This window comes from Corvus hawaiiensis, chromosome 15 (genome assembly GCF_020740725.1).
Source record: "Corvus hawaiiensis isolate bCorHaw1 chromosome 15, bCorHaw1.pri.cur, whole genome shotgun sequence".
In the NCBI taxonomy this organism is placed as follows: Eukaryota; Metazoa; Chordata; class Aves; order Passeriformes; family Corvidae; genus Corvus; species Corvus hawaiiensis.
The window spans coordinates 18,647,189-18,667,438 of NC_063227.1; the positions used below are offsets into that span (position 1 = coordinate 18,647,189).

The 20,250-nt window shown below is 57.0% G+C and overlaps 2 protein-coding genes across 3 annotated transcripts in view; both read left to right on the forward strand.

The window, feature by feature from the left end:
- LOC125333968 overlaps window positions 1-20,250 on the forward strand; it is a 96,087-nt gene that overhangs the window by 11,651 nt on the left and 64,186 nt on the right. The gene's annotated exons all lie outside the window — the stretch shown is intronic.
- Window positions 1,384-18,717, forward strand: LOC125333565 (protocadherin gamma-A2-like). 2 transcript variants are annotated; one of them, XM_048319519.1, is made up of 2 exons: window positions 1,384-3,349; window positions 15,970-18,717. In XM_048319519.1, the coding sequence occupies exons 1-2, from the start codon at window positions 2,918-2,920 to the stop codon at window positions 18,178-18,180; spliced, it is 2,643 nt and encodes an 880-aa protein (XP_048175476.1). In that variant the 5' UTR covers window positions 1,384-2,917; the 3' UTR covers window positions 18,181-18,717. The 2 variants fall into 2 exon arrangements, with proteins under 2 accessions (XP_048175476.1, XP_048175475.1); XM_048319518.1 differs by having other exon boundaries at window positions 1,384-2,934; window positions 15,555-18,717.

The window sequence follows — 20,250 nt, forward strand, 5'->3', positions numbered from 1 at the left end:
GGTGGGCACCGTGGTGGCCCTGCTGAACATGAATGACCTGGACTCCGGCGAGAACGGTCAGGTGTCCTGCGAGCTGTCGGGCGAGGCGCCGCTGTCCATCGTGGCATCGTCGGGTGGCTCGTACAAGGTGGTGACGGCGAGCGCGCTGGACCGCGAGGAGGCGTCCGAGCACCGCGTGACGGTGGTGGCCCGGGACCGGGGCAGGCCGGCGCTGTGGAGCAGCAGGGAGCTGGTGCTGGAGGTGTCGGACGTGAACGACAACGCGCCGGTGTTCGAGGAGGCGGCGTACAGCGCGTACGTGGCGGAGAACAACGCGGCGGGCGCGCTGGTGGTGCGCGTGCAGGCGCGGGACGCGGACGCGGGCGCCAACGGGCGCGTGAGCTACTGGCTGGCGGGCGGCAGCGCGGGCGCGGCGGCGCTGGTGTCGGTGGAGGCGCGGAGCGGCGCGCTGTACGCGCAGCGCTCCTTGGACTACGAGCAGTGCCGCGAGTTGGCGGTGGCGGTGCGGGCGCAGGACGGCGGCTCGCCGGCGCGCAGCTCCACGGCCACGGTGCGCGTGTTCGTGCTGGACCGCAACGACAACGCGCCGCGGGTGCTGTGGCCGGCGGCGGGGGCGGGTGGCGCGGCGGCGGGAGGCGTGGCCCCGGCGGCGGCGCCGTTCGAGGTGGTGCCGCGCTCGGCCGAGGCCGGCTACCTGGTGGCCAAGGTGGTGGCGGTGGACGCGGACGCGGGGCGCAACGCGTGGCTGTCGTACGAGCTGGTGCAGGCGTCGGAGCCGGCGCTGTTCCGCGTGGGGCTGCACAGCGGCGAGGTGCGCACGGCGCGCGCCGTGTCCGAGAGGGACGCGGCCAAGCAGCGTGTGGTGGCCGTGGTGAAGGACCACGGGCAGCCGGCGCTGTCGGCCACGGCCACGCTGCACGTGGTGCTGGCCGAGAGCTTGCAGGAGGCGCTGCCGGAGCTGAGCGAGCGGGCGGCGGGCGCCGAGGCGGCGGCGGGCGAGCTGCAGTTCTACCTGGTGCTGGCGCTGGCGCTGCTGTCGGCGCTTTTGGTGCTGAGCGTGGCGCTGGCCGTGCTGGCGCGGCTGCGGCGGGCCGGGCCGCCCGCCGTGCTGCGCTGCCTGGGCGCGCAGCGCTTCTCGGTGGCCGGCGCCGCCTTCCCGGCCGACTTCTGCGAGGGCACCTTGCCCTACTCCTACAACCTGTGCGTGGCGGCGCCGGCGCGCGCCGTGCCCGAGGCCGCTTGGCCGCCGCCGCCGGTGCCCATCCTGTCTGCGGAGGAGCTTCTGGGCGGGGATTCCTGCGAGAAGCCGAGCCCGAGCAGCTGCGTCTTGGCGGAAGAGCCGCCCGCCGATCCCGACGCACCGCAGGTCTGTAATGCTCGCCTACTTTTTTTTCCTGAGCCTTTGCTAAGCGCGTGATGCACTCTGTCCCTGGATTTCTGCTCCCTTTTGGGACGGCTTGTACAGGTCTGTGTTTCAACGAAGCCCTGAAAGAATCCTGTGCCGTGTATCTTAACAGACGGCGGTGCGAACGGGCACTTCTGGTCTCAGCAGCTGTCACACCTGTAGGCTCCGTGGAATGCCTCTTTTCTTTCAGCTTCTGGTGCATAAAATCTTAGAGGAGTGGTGATGCTCTGAGTTACATTTTCCTGTCCTTCATTTTCCACTCAGAGCAGGTAGATTTAGATGGCAGCTTTTTCCTCATGACATGTTGAGGTTTAGCTGAAGAACTTTGTCTTCTAAACTAGTCTGAAATGGTGACGGTTTCTACCGATGAAGGCAGATTTTCGGTGTGTAGGACGAGATGCTCGAAGTTTCAGATTCTTGTTTCCTGACTTCACTTTCTCGATTCGCGCCTGGGTAACAGCTCTAGAAAAAACCGGGTTTATTTACTGCTCTTTTGGTGTTGCAGTGCAAAATGAAACATACATGTGGGTCACTGAATAAAGAAGTGACAGATAATTCCTTCATAATGAATTCTTCTCCCCTTTCCCGTGTGCCCCTTTTCTTTTGAGGGAAGTAGCTGTGTAAATTGCAGGTTTCAGTGAACAAATTAAATAAGCCTGGAATAAGTCCGTGTCACTGCCTGCCTCATTATTTGTCAGACGTGTAGGGGAGGGTTTTCCCTTCAGTTGTGCTGTCCAAAATTATTCACGTGTTTTTAGGTCTTTTTTTGGGGGCATAACGTACGTTCAGGTTCAGTGGTAAAATTTCGTCTACAAAGCTTGGGTTATCTGAAATGTTAGGTATTGCTTAAGTGTCAAGCATATCCTTACTCCATAAAATAAGATATACTAATTTTACATGATGGTCTCAGGAAAACGGAGTGAATATTTCTCCTTCCTGATGCATCTTTCCCGAAGCGAAGTACTGGGGCTTGGGTGGATGCTGAGTAATAAACCATTTGTTAATGGCGGTTGTCTACTGTACCTCAGAAGGAACATACGAGTGCTTCCCTAAAGAAAGTTCAGCTGTGTGCGATCCCATGCTTTGCTGGAAGGCGGCTGCAGAAATGACAGCTTTAGTCCAGCTGGACTGGACACTGCATCACCGTAAGGACTTTGCCGACTGCGGAAGTTGCCCGTGGGCAAGGCGGGATGGGCATTGCTCGGCAGCGCTCGGTGCCTGCAGTGCCGGCAGGAGGCTGCGGGCGCCGCTGTTGACCGAGAGGAGCGAGAGGAAGCTCGGAAAGCTACCGGCAGCCCCGCCCGCTGCGGACCGGCTCGATCGGTTGTTCCCTGTCAGGCTCGGCGGCGGGCGGTCTGCGAGCGTCCCCGCGGTGCGGAGCAGTGCTACAACCAGACGGAAGGACCGGCGGCAGCAGCCGGGAGCTCTGAGCCGGGATCTGAATTAAACAGGGAGACGGACCGGTAGTCGGAGGCGGGGAAAAGACGGCGGTGTTGCGGTGCCGCGGCGGAGATGTGCGCGGCGGGGAGGCGCTGGGGCCGGCGGCAGCGAGCTCTGCTCTGGGGCGTCCTGCTGGCAGCGTGGGAGGCGGCGTGGGGGCAGCTGCGCTACTCGGTGCCCGAGGAGATGCCCAAGGGCTCGTTCGTGGGCGACGTGGCCAAGGACCTGGGGCTGCAGCTGCCGGCGCTCAGCGATCGCAGCGTCCGCATTGTCTCTGAAGGTAGGACGCAGTATTTCACTCTGCATGGGAAGACGGGACATTTAGTGACGGCGGAGAGGATCGACAGAGAGCAGCTGTGCGAGAGTGTGCAGCAATGCGTGCTGCGCTGTGAGCTGATAGTGGAGGGGGAAATGAAGGTTTACCGAATAGAAGTGGAAATCAGGGACATTAACGACAACGCCCCGAGCTTCAAGGAAATTGATCTGGAAGAGAGAATGAGCGAGATGACAGCCCCGGGGTCGCGGTTTCCCCTGGCCGAGGCTCATGATCCGGACTCGGGCCGGAATTCCCTGCAGAGCTACGAGCTGAGCGGCGACGAGCACTTCTCGCTGGCCGTGCAGGCGGGCCCCGGCGGCGATCAGCGTCCCGAGCTGGTGCTGGCGAAGGCGCTGGACCGGGAGGAGGCAGCGTTTCACGAGCTGGTGCTGAGGGCGATTGACGGCGGTGATCCGGCACGGACGGGCACAGCTCGGATCCGAGTGACAGTGGTGGATGCGAACGACAACGCGCCCGTGTTCAGCCAGGCGGAGTACACGGTGCGTGTGCCCGAGGACGTGCCCGTGGGCTCCACCCTCGTTACCGTTATTGCCACGGACGCCGACGAGGGTTTGAACGGACACGTGAAATATTCGTTAAAGAAAATAACAGAGAAAGGATCGAAAATGCTCCATTTGGACTCTGAGTCTGGAGAGATCACGCTAATACAGGGCCTGGACTTCGAGGAAGGCGACTTGTATGAGCTGGAGGTACAGGGACGAGACGGCGCCGGCCTTTTCGACACTGCCAAAGTCGTGATCGCCGTGACAGACATAAACGATAATGCACCCGAAATTTCGTTGCGGTCAGCGCTAAGTGAGATTTCTGAGGATGCGCCGTCGGGGACAGTGGTTGCCCTGCTGCATGTCCATGATCGGGACTCTGGAGCGAATGGCGAGGTGCGCTGCTCCCTCGACAGCAGCGTCCCGTTCCGGCTGGAGAAGTCCTTTGAGGATTACTACAGTGTGGTGACAGCGAGAGAGCTGGACCGGGAGCAGGTGTCAGAGTACAACGTGACGGTGCGGGCGGCCGACGGCGGGTCGCCGGCGCTGCAGAGCAGCGCGGTGCTGGCGCTGCGGGTGCTGGACGTGAACGACAACGCGCCGGTGTTCGCGCAGGAGCGCTACAGCGCGCGGCTGGCGGAGAACAACGCGGCGGGCGCGCTGGTGCTGACGGTGCGCGCGACGGACGCGGACTGGGGGCAGAACGCGCGCGTGCGGTACCGGCTGTGGGAGGGGCGGGTGCGGGGCGCGCCGCTGTCGTCGTACGTGTCGGTGCAGGCGGAGACGGGCGCGCTGTACGCGCTGCGCTCCTTCGACTACGAGGAGGTGCGCGAGCTGGAGCTGTGGGTGCGTGCGGAGGACGGCGGCGCGCCGGCGCTGAGCAGCAACGTGTCGGTGCGGCTGCTGATCGTGGACGAGAACGACAACGCGCCGCAGGTGCTCTACCCGCCCGCGGCTCCGCCTGTGGCATCGGGCAAGGGGGGCTGGTCGGGCGTGGAGCTGGCGCCGCGCTCGTCGGAGCCCGGCGCGCTGGTGGCCAAGGTGGTGGCGGTGGACGCGGACGCGGGGCAGAACGCGTGGCTGTCCTACGAGCTGGCCAAGGCGACGGAGCCGGGGCTGTTCCGCGTGGGGCTGCACAGCGGCGAGGTGCGCACGGCGCGCTTCCCGCTGGCCCGCGACGCGGCGCGCCAGAGCCTGGTGGTGGTGGTGAAGGACCACGGGCGGCCGGCGCTGTCGGCCACGGCCACGCTGAGCGTGGTGCTGGCCGAGAGCGTGGCCGAGCTGCTGGCCGAGCTGGGCAGCGCGGCCGAGGCGGCGGCGCCGGGCGAGCCGGCCGGCAGCCTGACGCGCTGGCTCGTGCTGGCCGTGGCCGCCGTGTCCTGCCTGTTCGTCGCCTTCCTGCTGCTGCTGCTGGCGCTGCGCCTGCGCCGCTGGCGCCGCGAGCAGCTGCTGGCGGCCGACAGCGGCGTCTTGCGCGGCGTGCCGGTCTCGCACTTCGTGGGCATCGACGGCGTGCGCGCCTTCCTGCAGTCCTACTCGCACGAGGTGTCGCTCACGGCCGACTCGCGCAAGAGCCAGCTGCGCTTCTCGGGCGGCAGCTGCTGCGACACCCTGCCGGCCCGGCCGCCGCCCGACGAGCCCGCGCCGCTGCTCGGGGAGGAGGATATTGCCGGCTCCCGCCCCGCAGAACTCGCCGCCTCACTCCCGGTGAGTTCCTCAATCCAGACTGCCTCTGCGACTCTTCCCTCTTCTGCTGTTCTATTCTTTCTCCCCCTGTTCTGTGTCCTCTGTAGGCAGGTTTGCTGAGAAGGATAGTAGAGCTTCGTTCTTTTACGTGCTGTGTTCTGGTGCCTCTTGCTGCGGGTTGGTGGAGGAGGGGTCCATGTTCAGCCTTCCAGTTGCTTGGGGAGGCAGGTGTAGTGAGGCCGATGATGGCTCGAAGTTCGTGTGTGGCTTTGTGATTCAGCACGAACTGGTTTCTGTGCCCTGACAGGTGTAATTCCCGTGTTTCTTTCAGTATTAGTTTCTCTGAACGGATGTGTTACGTTTTTAGCAAAGTGTAGATTTCGTTCTTTGCTGGTTCAGGTGTCTTCCCAGCCTCAGAAGTGCTTGATTGAGGTGAGATTCTGTATATTGTCATCTCGACAGCTGTGTGTGTAGCTTTCCTGCTCATCGCTTGTACTCTTCTCAGCATTTATTTGTCACTATGATACACGATGGGGGTCAGTAGGAAACACCTTTGCATTCATCCGTGCCAGGAATTCCTTTGCGTTCGTCCAGTGCTGAAGAAGACAAGGCCACTTACAGCGACTTGCTGTGGGCTGTTCCTTCTTGGCTGCCGTGAGGAAGACGTGGGGTCTCAGCCTTAAAAGTTGACGGGTGAGGCAGGAGAAGGGAGGCTGATCTTGGCTGGAGGTCCGTTCCTTGTTTTTATCCATCATCATTTCGTTTCTCCTTTTGTCCTCTGAGTAGACATAATTCCTGTCAGCGTTACACATTCTCAACAGATGTGTTGCATTATATGCAAATGGAATTAATATTGTTTGCAGAGTCAGGTGTTTTCTGGACAGCACATGTGCAGGATCAGGTTGAGATTCTTTTGAAACTGCACTTAATGTCCCCGTGTGTAACACCCCTGGACATTGATCCTGTTCTTCTCAGCCTTTCTGTGTCTCCATGAGAATGCAGAGATCATAGAAATGTTTTATAATTTGTCCTCTCCTTGATCTTTGTGGTTCTGATGAAGGAATAAGCTGGGAAACGTATTTCCTTGGTGATGTGCGTCTGCTTGCTATGAATGTGAAAGAAAAACCGTGAATGTTGTGGCTGTTTTGGCAAGTCTTTAGTTACTGCATGTAAAGGGATGCTGGAAGAAATGGCAGAGGTAGCTGAAGGTCTTGGTTTAATGGTGATGCATGTTGAAGAGAAATTGTAACAACGTGATTTTAGTCTTTCCTCAAAGATTTTTGGCTAGAGGATGTGTTAAGCAATCTGATTTCAGAGCACGGGGAGGTTCTTCATGTGTATTTGCAGGTTGCCATGATGATTTAACCAATCACTTAATTAGGGACTTATGGCTAATGTCACCATATGTCCTTTGGGAAGAGGAAACTGTGTATTCATTCCTTCCTTCAGACAGGAATTATGTACTTATCACGAGTGACATTATCTAGAAGAGTAAGTTGTGATCCCTACTTTTCTGCAGATGTTAAGTTCGTGCTTCCCTCATTGTTATGATCTGAAGTTTGGCCTTTGTATCAGATAATGTGTGGAAGATTAGATATATTACATTTATCTGACTGTGCCGCACATGCTTTTATTTGTCGCAGCTATAAAGACTTTCGGAGGTGTGTTTCCTTAAGATGTCACCCGCAGAAATGCTCTTACATGTCACATGCACGTGGTGTGAAATCAAATATTAGCCCCCCTAAAGAGAAGTTGTCTATGCAAATTTTCTATAGGTGTAGTCCATCTACAAATGGTGAGGACCGGAATGAGAATTATGTGAAGTGTGAAGGCTTTGAGGAGAATTGTGGAGTTCATGTATGTGAGAAGTTCTGGTGGAGACAAGGCGTGTGTTTTGTTGTTTCCCAGCGTTTACTGATAACCTTCTTAGAATGAGTCTAAAGATGTCTTCATTTTGACATCACACTTCTCAGAATCTGACTGAGCAAGCTGTGGGTTCATCAGTCTACTTTCCTATTGCAAGATATTTCCTATGAATGGCAGTTATTGAGCATTCATGTAAACTTCAAAGTTTGACAATCATGTCTCTGCCAAGTTAGCCATGTGCTGAAGTAGGATGATGGTTTCTTTGAGCTGGTACTGTGATGACTGGGTTATTTTCATCGCTTATGTGCTTGAGAGTATTTTGTTTTTCTTAGCAATGTACATTTCTAACGGGCATTGGTGTTGTGATCATTCTCACATAAAGAGAAGTTGTGTGTGCTGCTTTTCTTTCAGTGGTGTCTGACTGAAAAGGTAATTTTCTTTCACAGAATTCACAGAATGTCTGGGTTGGAAGAGACCTTCAAGATCATCGAGTGCAACCCATGCCCTAGCACCTCAACTAGATCATGGCATCAAGTGCCATATCCAGTCTTTTTTTAAACACATCCAGGGATGGTGATTCCTCCACCTCCCCAGGCAGTCCATTCCAGCACTTTATCACCCTCTCTGTAAAAACCTTTTTCCTACTATCCAGCTTATATTTCCCTTGACGCAGCTTGAGACTGTGCCCTCTCGTTCTGTCAGTTGCTGCCTGGTGAAAGAGGTCAACCCCCACCTGACTACAGCCACCCTTCAGGAAGTTGTAGAGAGTAATGAGGTCACCTCTGAGTCTCCTTTTCTCCAGGCTAAACAACCCCAGCTCCCTCAGTCGTTCCTCACAGGGCTTGTGTTCCAGGCCCTTCACCAGCCTCGCTGCCCCTCTCTGAACATGCTCAAGCGCCTCAATGTCCTTCCTGAACTGAGGGGCCCAGAACTGGACACAGCACTCGACGTGAGGCCTCACCAGTGCCCAGTACAAGGGAAGAATGACCTCCCTGCTTCTGCTGGCCACACTATCCCTGATACAGGCCAGGTGCCGTTGGCCTTCTTGGCCACCAGGGCACACTGCTGGCTCATGTTCAGTCGGCTGTCGACCAGCACCCCCAGGTCCCTTTCTGCCTGGACACTGTCCAGCCACACTGTCCCCAGCCTCTAACGCTGCAGGGGATTTTTGTGGCCAAAACGCAGTACCCGGCACTTGGACTTATTAAACTTCATCCTGTTGGACTCTGCCCATCTATCCAACCGTTCCAAGTCTCTCTGCAGAGCCCTCCTACCTTCCATCAGATGGACACACGCTCCCAGCTTAGTGTCGTCTGCAAATTTACTAATGAAGGACTCAATTCCCTCATCCGTGTCGTCAATAAAAATATTGAACAGAACTGGCCCCAGCACAGACCCCTGAGGGACACCACTGGTGACTGGTCACCAGCTGGATGCAGCTCTGTTCACCACCACTCTCTAGGCCCAGCCATCCAGCCAGTTCCTAACCCAGCAAAGAGTGCACCTGTCTAAGCTGTGGGCTGCCAGCTTTTCCAGGAGTTTACTGTGGGAGACAGTGTCAAAGGCCTTGCTGAAGTCCAAACAGACAACATCCACAGCCCTTCCCGCATCCACCAGGCAGGTCACCTGGTCTTAAACAGAGATCAGGTCGGTCAAACACGACCTACCCCTCCTAAACCCACGTGGGCTGGATCTGACACCCTGGCCGTCCTGTAAATTCTGTGTGATGACACTCAGTACAAGCTGTTCCATTACCTTACCTGGTACTGAGGTCAGGCTGACTGGCCTACAGTTACCAGGTTCCTCCTTCCTACCCTTTTTGTAAATGGGCATCACACCAGCCAGCTTCCAGTCAGCTGGAACCTCACCAGTGAGCCAGGACTGTTGGTAAATGATGCAGAGTGGCTTTGCAAGCTCATCTGCCAGCTCCCTCATCACCCTGGCATGGATCTCATCCGGTCCCATAGATTTATGAATATCCAAGCATCCCAGCAGTTCTCTGACTGCCTCCTCCTGGATAACAGGGGGACCATTCTGTCCACTGACACCATCAACCAACCCAAGAGGACAGTCCTGAGGAAAAGCCATCTTTCCGCTAAAGACTGAGGCAAAGAAAGCGTTAAGGACTTCTGCCTTCTCCTCATCTGCAGATACTAAGTTCCCTCCCTCATCCAATAAAGAACAGAGGTTGGTCTTACCCTTCCTTTTACCATTAATATATTTGTAAAAACATTTTTTATTATCCTTTACAGAAGTCGCCATCTTAAGTTCAAGCTGACCTTTGGCCTCCCTAATTATTTTCCTACATGCTCTAGCAGCCCTCTTAAATACTTCTGAGAGACCTGGCCCTCCTTCCAAAGACGATACATCCTTTTTTTATTCCTAAGTTCCTCCAAAACCTCCTTGCCCATCCAAGGCTGGATGTTTACCTCGTCGACTCATCTTTCGGCACACAGGGACAGTCTGTTCCTGTGCCCTCAAGATCCCTGTTTTGAAGCATGTCCACCCTTCCTGAACTCCTATGTTTTTAAGGGCTGCTTCCCAAGGAACTCTCTGAATAAGTCTCCTAAATAGGCCAAAGTCTGCGCTCCGGAAGTTCAGTGTAAGAGTCTTATTGATGCTCCTGTTGATGTCACCAATTATCGAGAACTCTATTATTTCATGATCACTCTGCCCCAAGCGGCCTCCAACCACCACATCTCCCACCAGTCCTTCTCTATTTGCGAACAACAAGTCTAACATAGTCCCTCCCCTGCTAGGCTCACCCACCAGTTGTGACAAAAAGTTGTCAATACATTCTAAACATTTCCTGGACTGCTTCTTATCTGCTGTATTAAGTTCCCAGCAGATGTCTGGCAGGTTGAAGTCACCTACAAGAACAAGGGCTGATGATCCTGAAACATTATCTAGTTGCTTATAAAATAAGTTCTTCCTGGTTGGGGGGACAATAACAGACTCCCAGTAGGATGTCAGCCTTGTTGGCTTTCCCCTTTATTCTTACCCATAGGCATTCGACTTCATTAGTTTCAATACCTGTGGCATCAAAAGCCTCCTTAATATAAAGGGCCACCCCTCCTCCTCTTCTCCCTTTCCTCTCTCTTCTGAAGAGCTTTTAACCACCCAATGCAGTGCTTCAGCTATGTGAGTCATCCCACCATGTTTCAGTGATGGTGACTGCATCATAGCTTCGCTGCATAAAATAGCTTCTTGTTGAGTAATGTTTGTGTAGAGCGAAAAAATCTCTCTGTGCACAGGCATAGGAGATGAAAAAGTTTGCTGTGGTTTAATTTGAAAAGTCCAAAAGATGTAAAGGTGGTGTAAAAGTTCATACTTAGAATGCAGAGTGAATAGGCTGAGAGATGGCATTTGAACCAGGAAAGTAGGTACGGCAAAGTGGTTTTGTTGGGTCAGTGGTTAGATTTCAAGTCTGCTGTCCAGGCCTGTGCCATTTCCCCCCTGTAATCCTGGTTTCCCTTTTCTGAAAGATAATGACAGCCATCCAGCACTAATGCAGCATGTTGGGTGTGTAGAATGCTTTATAATTCCTGTGCAAAACATGTTTTATTTGGTTCAATGAAAGACTCAAAGTGGCTTTGCATTTACCCATTGTCAGCCCCTCAAATATGGAGATGCCGAAGAATGAAATTACGTGAATCAGAAACAAAATAATAAGTGTTATTCAGCTATTTTAGCATGGAGCTATATAACATTTCCTTTTGGCTGATATCTTTCTCAGATTAAATGTTATAAGATACCTGACGGAGTATTATAAAGCCCCCAAAGTCGTCCGTTTCTGTCATAATAGTTTATTGCTCCTATAGTTGTATCATGATTTTATTAAGAGCAGATGAGTTCCTTTCCTTATTGCTCTGCCACGAATTCTTGTGTGTGAGGAGACAGTGTGATTAAGGAGATGACCTAAAGGCGCCTGACAGAGCACCTCAGTAAAAACGACCTAGAGTCACACCAAGCAAGTGCTGCTGCGCTCGCTGTTTGCAATCGAGGAGAGAGCCCAGAGGCGGCGCAGCCCCCGAGCCCCGCCCAAAGCCGGGCCCCCTTGAGCGCGGCCATCCGGCGGCTGCAGCGGCGTCGCGGCGCCTCCGGGTGCCGCTGTTGGCCGCCAAGGAGCGGTGCTGGAGCCGCCGCCGCCGCCGCGTCCTGCCCCCGCAGGCTGCTCGCTCGCCCGGCGCCGGCCAGAGCGGCAGCGGCACGGGCAGCAGCGGCGGCGGCGGCGGCGAGAGACGGCGCTGGGCGGGGAGCAGCGGCGTCCGAGGCGGGCAGAGCGGGCTCGCTGCGCTGCGGCGGCCCCTGCGCTGTGTGGCGAGAGCGGCTGGAAGGGAGGCAGGGCGGCGGCAGGAGGCAGGAGCGCGGCGAGCGCTGGCGAGAGAGAATGGCGGTGAGGCGGCGGCAGAGGCGCGCTGCGGGCTGTGGGCGAGCGCTGGTGGCCGCGCTGCTGCTGTGCGTGTGGTGCCGGGCGGCGGCGGAGCGGGTCCGCTACTCCATCGCCGAGGAGCTGGGCAGAGGCTCGCTCGTGGGGCCGCTGGCGCGGGACCTGGGGCTCAGCGCGGACGAGCTGCCGGCGCGCAAGCTGCAGGTGGCGTCTGCCGGCAAAAAGCAGCTGAAATACTTCACGGTGAATGAGGAAAACGGGAACCTGTACGTGAATGAGAGGCTGGACCGGGAGGAGATGTGCGGCGAGTCGGCGTCCTGCTCTGTCAGCTTCGAGGCGCTGGTGCAGAACCCGCTGAACGTTTTCCGCGTCGAGGTGTCCATTGAGGATGTGAACGACAACTCCCCGGCTTTCAGCAGTGCTGCTCTGGACCTCGAGATCGGTGAATGGGTCAGTCCCGGGACTCGTTTTCCGTTGGAGACGGCCCATGACGCAGACGTGGGAAGGAACTCGCTGCTGACTTACCAGCTCACCAGCAACCCGTCTTTTTCCCTGGCCATGAAGGAGAGCCCTGATGGAAACAATCAGCCAGAATTAGTTCTGGAGAGAGCGTTGGACAGGGAGAAACAGAGCTCCTTTGAAATGGTGCTGACAGCTGTGGATGCTGGGGATCCAGTTCGATCCGGAACTATCAAGATTCGGATCAATGTGACAGACGCCAATGACAACCCACCCGTGTTCGCGCAGGACCAGTACCGTGCGAGATTGCGAGAGGACGCCCCCCTGGGATCGAGAGTGTTAAACGTCTCTGCTTCCGACGCTGACACCGGCAACAATGCTCGCATCACCTACGGCTTCGGGAAAATGCCTGCCAAGGTACTTCAGAGATTCATGGTGGACACGGAGAGCGGGATGATCACCCTAAAGGAGATTTTGGACTTCGAGGACACTAGAGGCTACACATTACTGGTGGAAGCGAGGGACGGAGGCGGTCTGGTGGCACAGTGCAAGGTGGTGGTGGAGGTGCTGGACGTGAATGACAACGCACCTGAGATCACCGTTCTGTCGCTGTCAAGCCCTGTGCCCGAGGACGCGCCAGCAGGCACCGTGGTGGCCGTGCTGAATGTAAACGACCCGGACTCCGGTGAGAACGGTCAAGTGTCCTGCGAGCTGTCGGGCGAGGCACCGCTGTCCATCGTAGCATCTTCGGGTGGCTCGTACAAGGTGGTGACAGCGAGCGCGCTGGACCGCGAAGAGGTGTCCGAGCACCGCGTGACGGTGGTGGCCCGGGACCGGGGCAGGCCGGCGCTGTGGAGCAGCAGGGAGCTGGTGCTGGAGGTGTCGGACGTGAACGACAACGCGCCGGTGTTCGAGGAGGCGGCGTACAGCGCGTACGTGGCGGAGAACAACGCGGCGGGCGCGCTGGTGGTGCGCGTGCAGGCGCGGGACGCGGACGCGGGCGCCAACGGGCGCGTGAGCTACTGGCTGGCGGGCGGCAGCGCGGGCGCGGCGGCGCTGGTGTCGGTGGAGGCGCGGAGCGGCGCGCTGTACGCGCAGCGCTCCTTGGACTACGAGCAGTGCCGCGAGTTGGCGGTGGCGGTGCGGGCGCAGGACGGCGGCTCGCCGGCGCGCAGCTCCACGGCCACGGTGCGCGTGTTCGTGCTGGACCGCAACGACAACGCGCCGCGGGTGCTGTGGCCGGCGGCGGGGGCGGGTGGCGCGGCGGCGGGAGGCGTGGCCCCGGCGGCGGCGCCGTTCGAGGTGGTGCCGCGCTCGGCCGAGGCCGGCTACCTGGTGGCCAAGGTGGTGGCGGTGGACGCGGACGCGGGGCGCAACGCGTGGCTGTCGTACGAGCTGGTGCAGGCGTCGGAGCCGGCGCTGTTCCGCGTGGGGCTGCACAGCGGCGAGGTGCGCACGGCGCGCGCCGTGTCCGAGAGGGACGCGGCCAAGCAGCGTGTGGTGGCCGTGGTGAAGGACCACGGGCAGCCGGCGCTGTCGGCCACGGCCACGCTGCACGTGGTGCTGGCCGAGAGCTTGCAGGAGGCGCTGCCGGAGCTGAGCGAGCGGGCGGCGGGCGCCGAGGCGGCGGCGGGCGAGCTGCAGTTCTACCTGGTGCTGGCGCTGGCGCTGCTGTCGGCGCTTTTGGTGCTGAGCGTGGCGCTGGCCGTGCTGGCGCGGCTGCGGCGGGCCGGGCCGCCCGCCGTGCTGCGCTGCCTGGGCGCGCAGCGCTTCTCGGTGGCCGGCGCCGCCTTCCCGGCCGACTTCTGCGAGGGCACCTTGCCCTACTCCTACAACCTGTGCGTGGCGGCGCCGGCGCGCGCCGTGCCCGAGGCCGCTTGGCCGCCGCCGCCGGTGCCCATCCTGTCTGCGGAGGAGCTTCTGGGCGGGGATTCCTGCGAGAAGCCGAGACCGGGCAGCAGCGGCGCCGTCGCGGGAGAGCAGCCCGCCGACCCGGACACACCGCAGGTGTGTAAGTCCGCGGCCTCTTTCTCTGTGAACCTTTACTGAACGGCGTGCTGGAGGCAGTAGGCTCATGAGGGTTTTTTTTTTTTTACTTTCTGGATCTTTAAGTGCCCATCTGTGCTTTCCATGAACGCATTAAATAGTTCCATACCTACGCTTGGTTTCTCCTTCTAGCCTTCAGAAATGGCAGTTAGAGCCTCATCAGCTTTAAGACATCTATGCTCATCTGGAAGTTCTTACAGTTCTACTTCCGGTGCATAAAATGTATCTAGAGCTTTGAAGCTCTTTTCTTTCATCTCATATTCTGGCTCAGATTAATGGTTTTCCCTAGGTAAAATACATGTTTTTAATTGCTTTGTGATGCTAAGACAGAGGCGGATCCTTATTCCGTAGAAGGAGATGTAGATGACGAGCTTAGCTTGCAGAGTTTTCCTTCCCGGTAGTTTTTTCTCTTAGCTGTGTTTTTCAACTTCAAATTGGTGGACAAAACCCCTTAATGTTGTTTCGGTATTTGGATCCCAAAGGAAAGTTTCATATAGTTCCATGAATATGGAAGCTCCAGTTCTGTGTGTTTCTTCCAATTTTTTGAGTGATGGCTGCTGTAGAAATGCTTACTCTCCTGACTCGGGTGAAATTAGGATCTCAAAAATCCTCTATGACTAAGTCCTCAGAGTAAACACTGTAGGTTCTGTGCTAAGTAAGGTTGCAACGAAAAATTTTGAAATCGCAGTCAGAGAATGGAGAGCAATGCAGACTTCTTCAGGGTAGTCTGATGTGCGGGTGTAAGGACCATCCTTGCAGTGTCAGATTCGGCGATCAGAGCAACTGTTCACCAGTAGTTTCCCTAGACCGTAACACTGTTTTGATCTGTTGAAAGGCTAAAAGAGTTCTTCAAACACAAGTACTATAAAAACTTTGTCGGAGAGTTTGTGCTTCCTGACTTATGCAATAAAACTCGTGGTATTCCACACATAATATTAAGGGAGATTTATAATCCTGTTATATTGCCACAATAAAAAAATATTTCCTTGTGGTGGAAATAACATAACTACGGGAGGCGTGTGGCTTCTGCCTGGTCGTCATCATCTGGAAGATCAAACAGAGATCAGCAAGAGAAAATCAATGTGTCTCTGGCTACTGAGCCATCCCGCCCAGCTGCCCGCGGGCAAGACAGGACGAGCAGCGCTCGGTGCCTGCAGTGCGGGCAGGAGGCTGCGGGCGCCGCTGTTGACCGAGAAGAGCGAGAGGAAAATCGGAGCGCTGCAGCCCCGCCCGCTGCGGACTGGCTCGATCGGTTGCTCGCTCCCGAGCGACAGGCTCGGCGGCGGGCGGTCTGCGGTCGTCCTCTCTCTGCGGAACCGGGCTGCGCGAGGCGGAGGGGACGGCGGAAGCAGCTCGGTGCAGGAGCTCGGATCGCTAGGTGGGAGCTGCTCGCGGTGTTGCGGTACCCTCGGTGCTGCAGCTCAGGATGTGCGCGGCGGGGAGGCGCTGGGGCCGGCGGCAGCGAGCTCTGCTCTGGGCCGTCCTGCTGGCAGCGTGGGAGGCGGCGTGGGGGCAGCTGCGCTACTCGGTGCCCGAGGAGATGCCCAAGGGCTCGTTCGTGGGCGACGTGGCCAAGGACCTGGGGCTGCAGCTGCCGGCGCTCAGCGAACGCGGCGTCCGCATTGTCTCTGAAGGTAGGACGCAGTATTTCACTCTGCACGGGAAGACGGGACATTTAGTGACGGCGGAGAGGATCGACAGAGAGCAGCTGTGCCGGCAGGTGGAGAAATGCGTGCTGCGCTGTGAGCTGATAGTGGAGGGTGAGATGAAGTTTTATGAAATAGAAGTGGAAATCACGGACATTAATGACAATGCCCCGAGCTTCCGACAGGCAGAAATAGAACTTAGAATGAGCGAGACGACAGCCCCGGGGTCGCGGTTTCCCCTGGCCGAGGCTCATGATCCGGACTCGGGCCGGAATTCCCTGCAGAGCTACGAGCTGAGCGGCGACGAGCACTTCTCGCTGGCCGTGCAGGCGGGCCCCGGCGGCGATCAGCGTCCCGAGCTGGTGCTGGCGAAGGGGCTGGACCGGGAGGAGGCGGCGTTTCACGAGCTGGTGCTGAGGGCGATTGACGGCGGCGATCCGGCACGGACGGGCACAGCTCGGATCCGAGTGACAGTGCTGGACGCGAACGACAACGCGCCCGTGTTCAGCCAGGCGGAGTACACGGTGCGTGTGCCCGAGGACGTGCCCGTGGGCTCCACCCTCATTGCTGTGACGGCCACGGACGCCGACGAGGGGCTGTACGGGCAGGTGAAATACTCGTTGAAAAAAGTGTCAGACATAGCATTGGATATTTTCCATCTGGATTATGAGACTGGAGAGATCACGCTATTGCGAAGCCTGGACTTTGAGGACGGCAACTACCATGAACTTGAGGTGCAGGCACATGATGGTGGAGGACTTTCTGATACGACCAAAATTACGATCACCGTGACAGACGTCAATGACAACATGCCAGAGATATCGGTGAGGTCGGCGATTAGCGAAATCTCGGAGGACGCCCCATCGGGAACAGTGGTTGCCCTGCTGCACGTTCAGGACCGTGACTCGGGGGCGAATGGCGAGGTGCGCTGCTCAATCGACGGGGACGTCCCCTTCCGGCTGCAGAGCTCGCACGGCAGCTACTACAGCGTGGTGACAGCGAGAGAGCTGGACCGGGAGCAGGTGTCGGAGTACAACGTGACGGTGCGGGCGGCCGACGGCGGGTCGCCGGCGCTGCAGAGCAGCGCGGTGCTGGCGCTGCGGGTGCTGGACGTGAACGACAACGCGCCGGTGTTCGCGCAGGAGCGCTACAGCGCGCGGCTGGCGGAGAACAACGCGGCGGGCGCGCTGGTGCTGACGGTGCGCGCGACGGACGCGGACTGGGGGCAGAACGCGCGCGTGCGGTACCGGCTGTGGGAGGGGCGGGTGCGGGGCGCGCCGCTGTCGTCGTACGTGTCGGTGCAGGCGGAGACGGGCGCGCTGTACGCGCTGCGCTCCTTCGACTACGAGGAGGTGCGCGAGCTGGAGCTGTGGGTGCGTGCGGAGGACGGCGGCGCGCCGGCGCTGAGCAGCAACGTGTCGGTGCGGCTGCTGATCGTGGACGAGAACGACAACGCGCCGCAGGTGCTCTACCCGCCCGCGGCTCCGCCTGTGGCATCGGGCAAGGGGGGCTGGTCGGGCGTGGAGCTGGCGCCGCGCTCGTCGGAGCCCGGCGCGCTGGTGGCCAAGGTGGTGGCGGTGGACGCGGACGCGGGTCAGAACGCGTGGCTGTCCTACGAGCTGGCCAAGGCGACGGAGCCGGGGCTGTTCCGCGTGGGGCTGCACAGCGGCGAGGTGCGCACGGCGCGCTTCCCGCTGGCCCGCGACGCGGCGCGCCAGAGCCTGGTGGTGGTGGTGAAGGACCACGGGCGGCCGGCGCTGTCGGCCACGGCCACGCTGAGCGTGGTGCTGGCCGAGAGCGTGGCCGAGCTGCTGGCCGAGCTGGGCAGCGCGGCCGAGGCGGCGGCGCCGGGCGAGCCGGCCGGCAGCCTGACGCGCTGGCTCGTGCTGGCCGTGGCCGCCGTGTCCTGCCTGTTCGTCGCCTTCCTGCTGCTGCTGCTGGCGCTGCGCCTGCGCCGCTGGCGCCGCGAGCAGCTGCTGGCGGCCGACAGCGGCGTCTTGCGCGGCGTGCCGGTCTCGCACTTCGTGGGCATCGACGGCGTGCGCGCCTTCCTGCAGTCCTACTCGCACGAGGTGTCGCTCACGGCCGACTCGCGCAAGAGCCAGCTGCGCTTCTCGGGCGGCAGCTGCTGCGACACCCTGCCGGCCCGGCCGCCGCCCGACGAGCCCGCGCCGCTGCTCGGGGAGGAGGATATTGCCGGCTCCCGCCCCGCGGATCCCGCCCCTCCCTCGGTGAGTTTGTGGGGCCGAATTCTGTGTGAGATGCTTCCGTCTGCTGCTCCTCTGTTCTTTCTTGCCCTGTTCTGTGTCTTGAGTAGGGAAGATTTGCAGAGAAGGAAGTTCATGGGCACGCTGTGTTCTGGTGCTTCTTTCTGCGGGGGGGTGGGCGTGGGGTTAGTGGTCAACCTTGAAGATGTTAGGTGAGGTAGGAGAAGGGAGGTTGCTCTTGGCTGGAGCTTTGTTCTTTGTTTTTAAGATGTTGCATTTCGTTTCTCGGTTTTTTTTCCCCTGACAAGCATAATTCCTCTCAGCATTACGTATTCTCAATGGATGTGTTGCATTAAATGCAAGTGGAATTTACTCTGTTTGCAAGGTCAGGTGTTTCCCAGGCAGCACCTATGCACGAGCAGGTTAAAGTTCTTTTGAAACCGCACTTATTGGCCCCGTGTGTAACATCACTTTAAATTTTAAAGTTTGAGAATCATGTACCTTCCAAGTTACCCGTGTTCTGAAGGAGGATGATGGTTTCCTGGAGCACTTACTGTGATGACTGGGTCCTTATCAGAGCTGGATATCGCTTATGCACTTGAGAGTGTTTTATTTAATTAGTAGCACACATTTCTTTTGGGCGTCAGTGCTGTGATTGTTCTCAGATAAGGAGAGGTTGTGTGCGCCGCTTTTCTTTCAGAGGTGTCTGACTGCAAAGGTAGCTTTCCTGTTGCATAATGTCTGGGCAGGGTGAAAACTCTCTCTGTTCAGGGGCAGTGAAGATTAAAAGTTTGCTGCGGTTTAATTTGAAAAGTCCAAAAGGTGTAAAGATGGTGTAGAAACTCAGTTTGTTGTAGTTCTTATATGAGACTCACAGTCGTGGTTGTTTGCCTATTCCCTTTTTTAATCCACAAAAAAAATTACATTGAGGAACTGTGGCCATGGACTTTTCTGTGAGCTGCTGCGTGAGAATTGTGTGGGCTTTCTACCCCCTAAATACCCTTCTCGTGTACCTACTACACCTGGGATAATATGAAATGTCAGGCTATTGAACCTTGCAGAGAAATGCAACTCCCCTTCCTGGTAAATGTACATGGGCTGACGGCGGTGGATGTTAAAGATGTTTTGGATGTCAGCTGGGGTTTTGATTCCATGTTCTTGTAAATTTTGAGGGTCAGAGAACACCATGTACATTGTGCAGGGCTGGAGACAAGAGTCCTGTGAGCTGAGGTCTGTTGAAACAGGAGGGACACGGTTTGCTCTTTTCCATGTTCAATGTTCAGCCATACCATTGTGCAGTGTGATTTTCTTCTTCCCTGGTAAATTTGCCCTAACAGATCTTACTCCAGCTGTGTGGAGAGCCGTGGGAGCTTCCTCCTGTGTGTTTGGAGGTTGTTATGTTTTTTTAAACAAATGGTTTAATTAGGTACTTATGGCAGGTGCCATAAAGGGAACTCTGTGTTTAGACAACTCTCTGTTCATCACCTCTCAAGTACCTGAACTTGGTGCCTAACCTTCGTGCCATCATCATCAAGAGTATATGCTGACCCCCTCCTTTCTGCAGGTGTAAACTTCTTGCCTTGCTCGTTTTAATGGAAGTGTTTTCTTAAACTGTTACTGGAAGAAATTCTTATGCTTGTCACAGGTTGAGAAGTCAGATATTTTTCATGGCAATGGGAAGCTGTCTGAGGAGATTTTCTTTTGGTGGACTCTCTCTGGAAATGTTTAACATCTCTGATAATTCTGTGAGCTGTGAAGGGATTGAGGCGAGACTTGTTAGTGAGTAATTCATGTTGGAGACAAGGCATGTGTCTTGTTGATTCCCAGTGTTTATTCATGACCTTCTGAAAATTGTCTAAAGGTGTCTTCATTTTTTATGATATTGCGTCATTTGGACTCCAAGTACCGGTTGTGTGTTCACCATTTAGGTTTTCTGTTTCATGATGTTTTCTGTGAATGGGAATTCTTGGGCACAGATGGAGACCTTGCATTCAGAGTAGGAGAAGGATACACCCTACAAAGAACGCATGTGCTAGATAAAGATGGTGTTACCTTTGAGTGATACTTTGATGACTGGATCGCGAATTGAGCTGCCAATGTCTTATAGCTTTTTCAACAATTCAGAATTGCTGAAATTATTGCAATGAGCAGAAAACTCGCTGTGCATGCATTTGTGTTGTGATCCTTGGGATCTGAGAAATTGTGAGTGCAGCTTTTCTTTTCATGATGCTGTGTGATGATGGAGAGAAGTCTACCCAGAGACAGGGCCAGTGCAGGAGTTTACTG

Excerpts from the sequence above, each read along its gene's own strand:
- LOC125333565 (XM_048319519.1), top strand. The coding sequence starts at position 2,918 with ATGTGCGCGGCGGGGAGGCGCTGGGGCCGGCGGCAGCGAGCTCTGCTC. Across the intron at positions 3,350-15,969 it reads TGGAAGAGAGAATGAGCGAG|ACGACAGCCCCGGGGTCGCG; the intron begins ATGACAGCCCCG and ends AGAATGAGCGAG.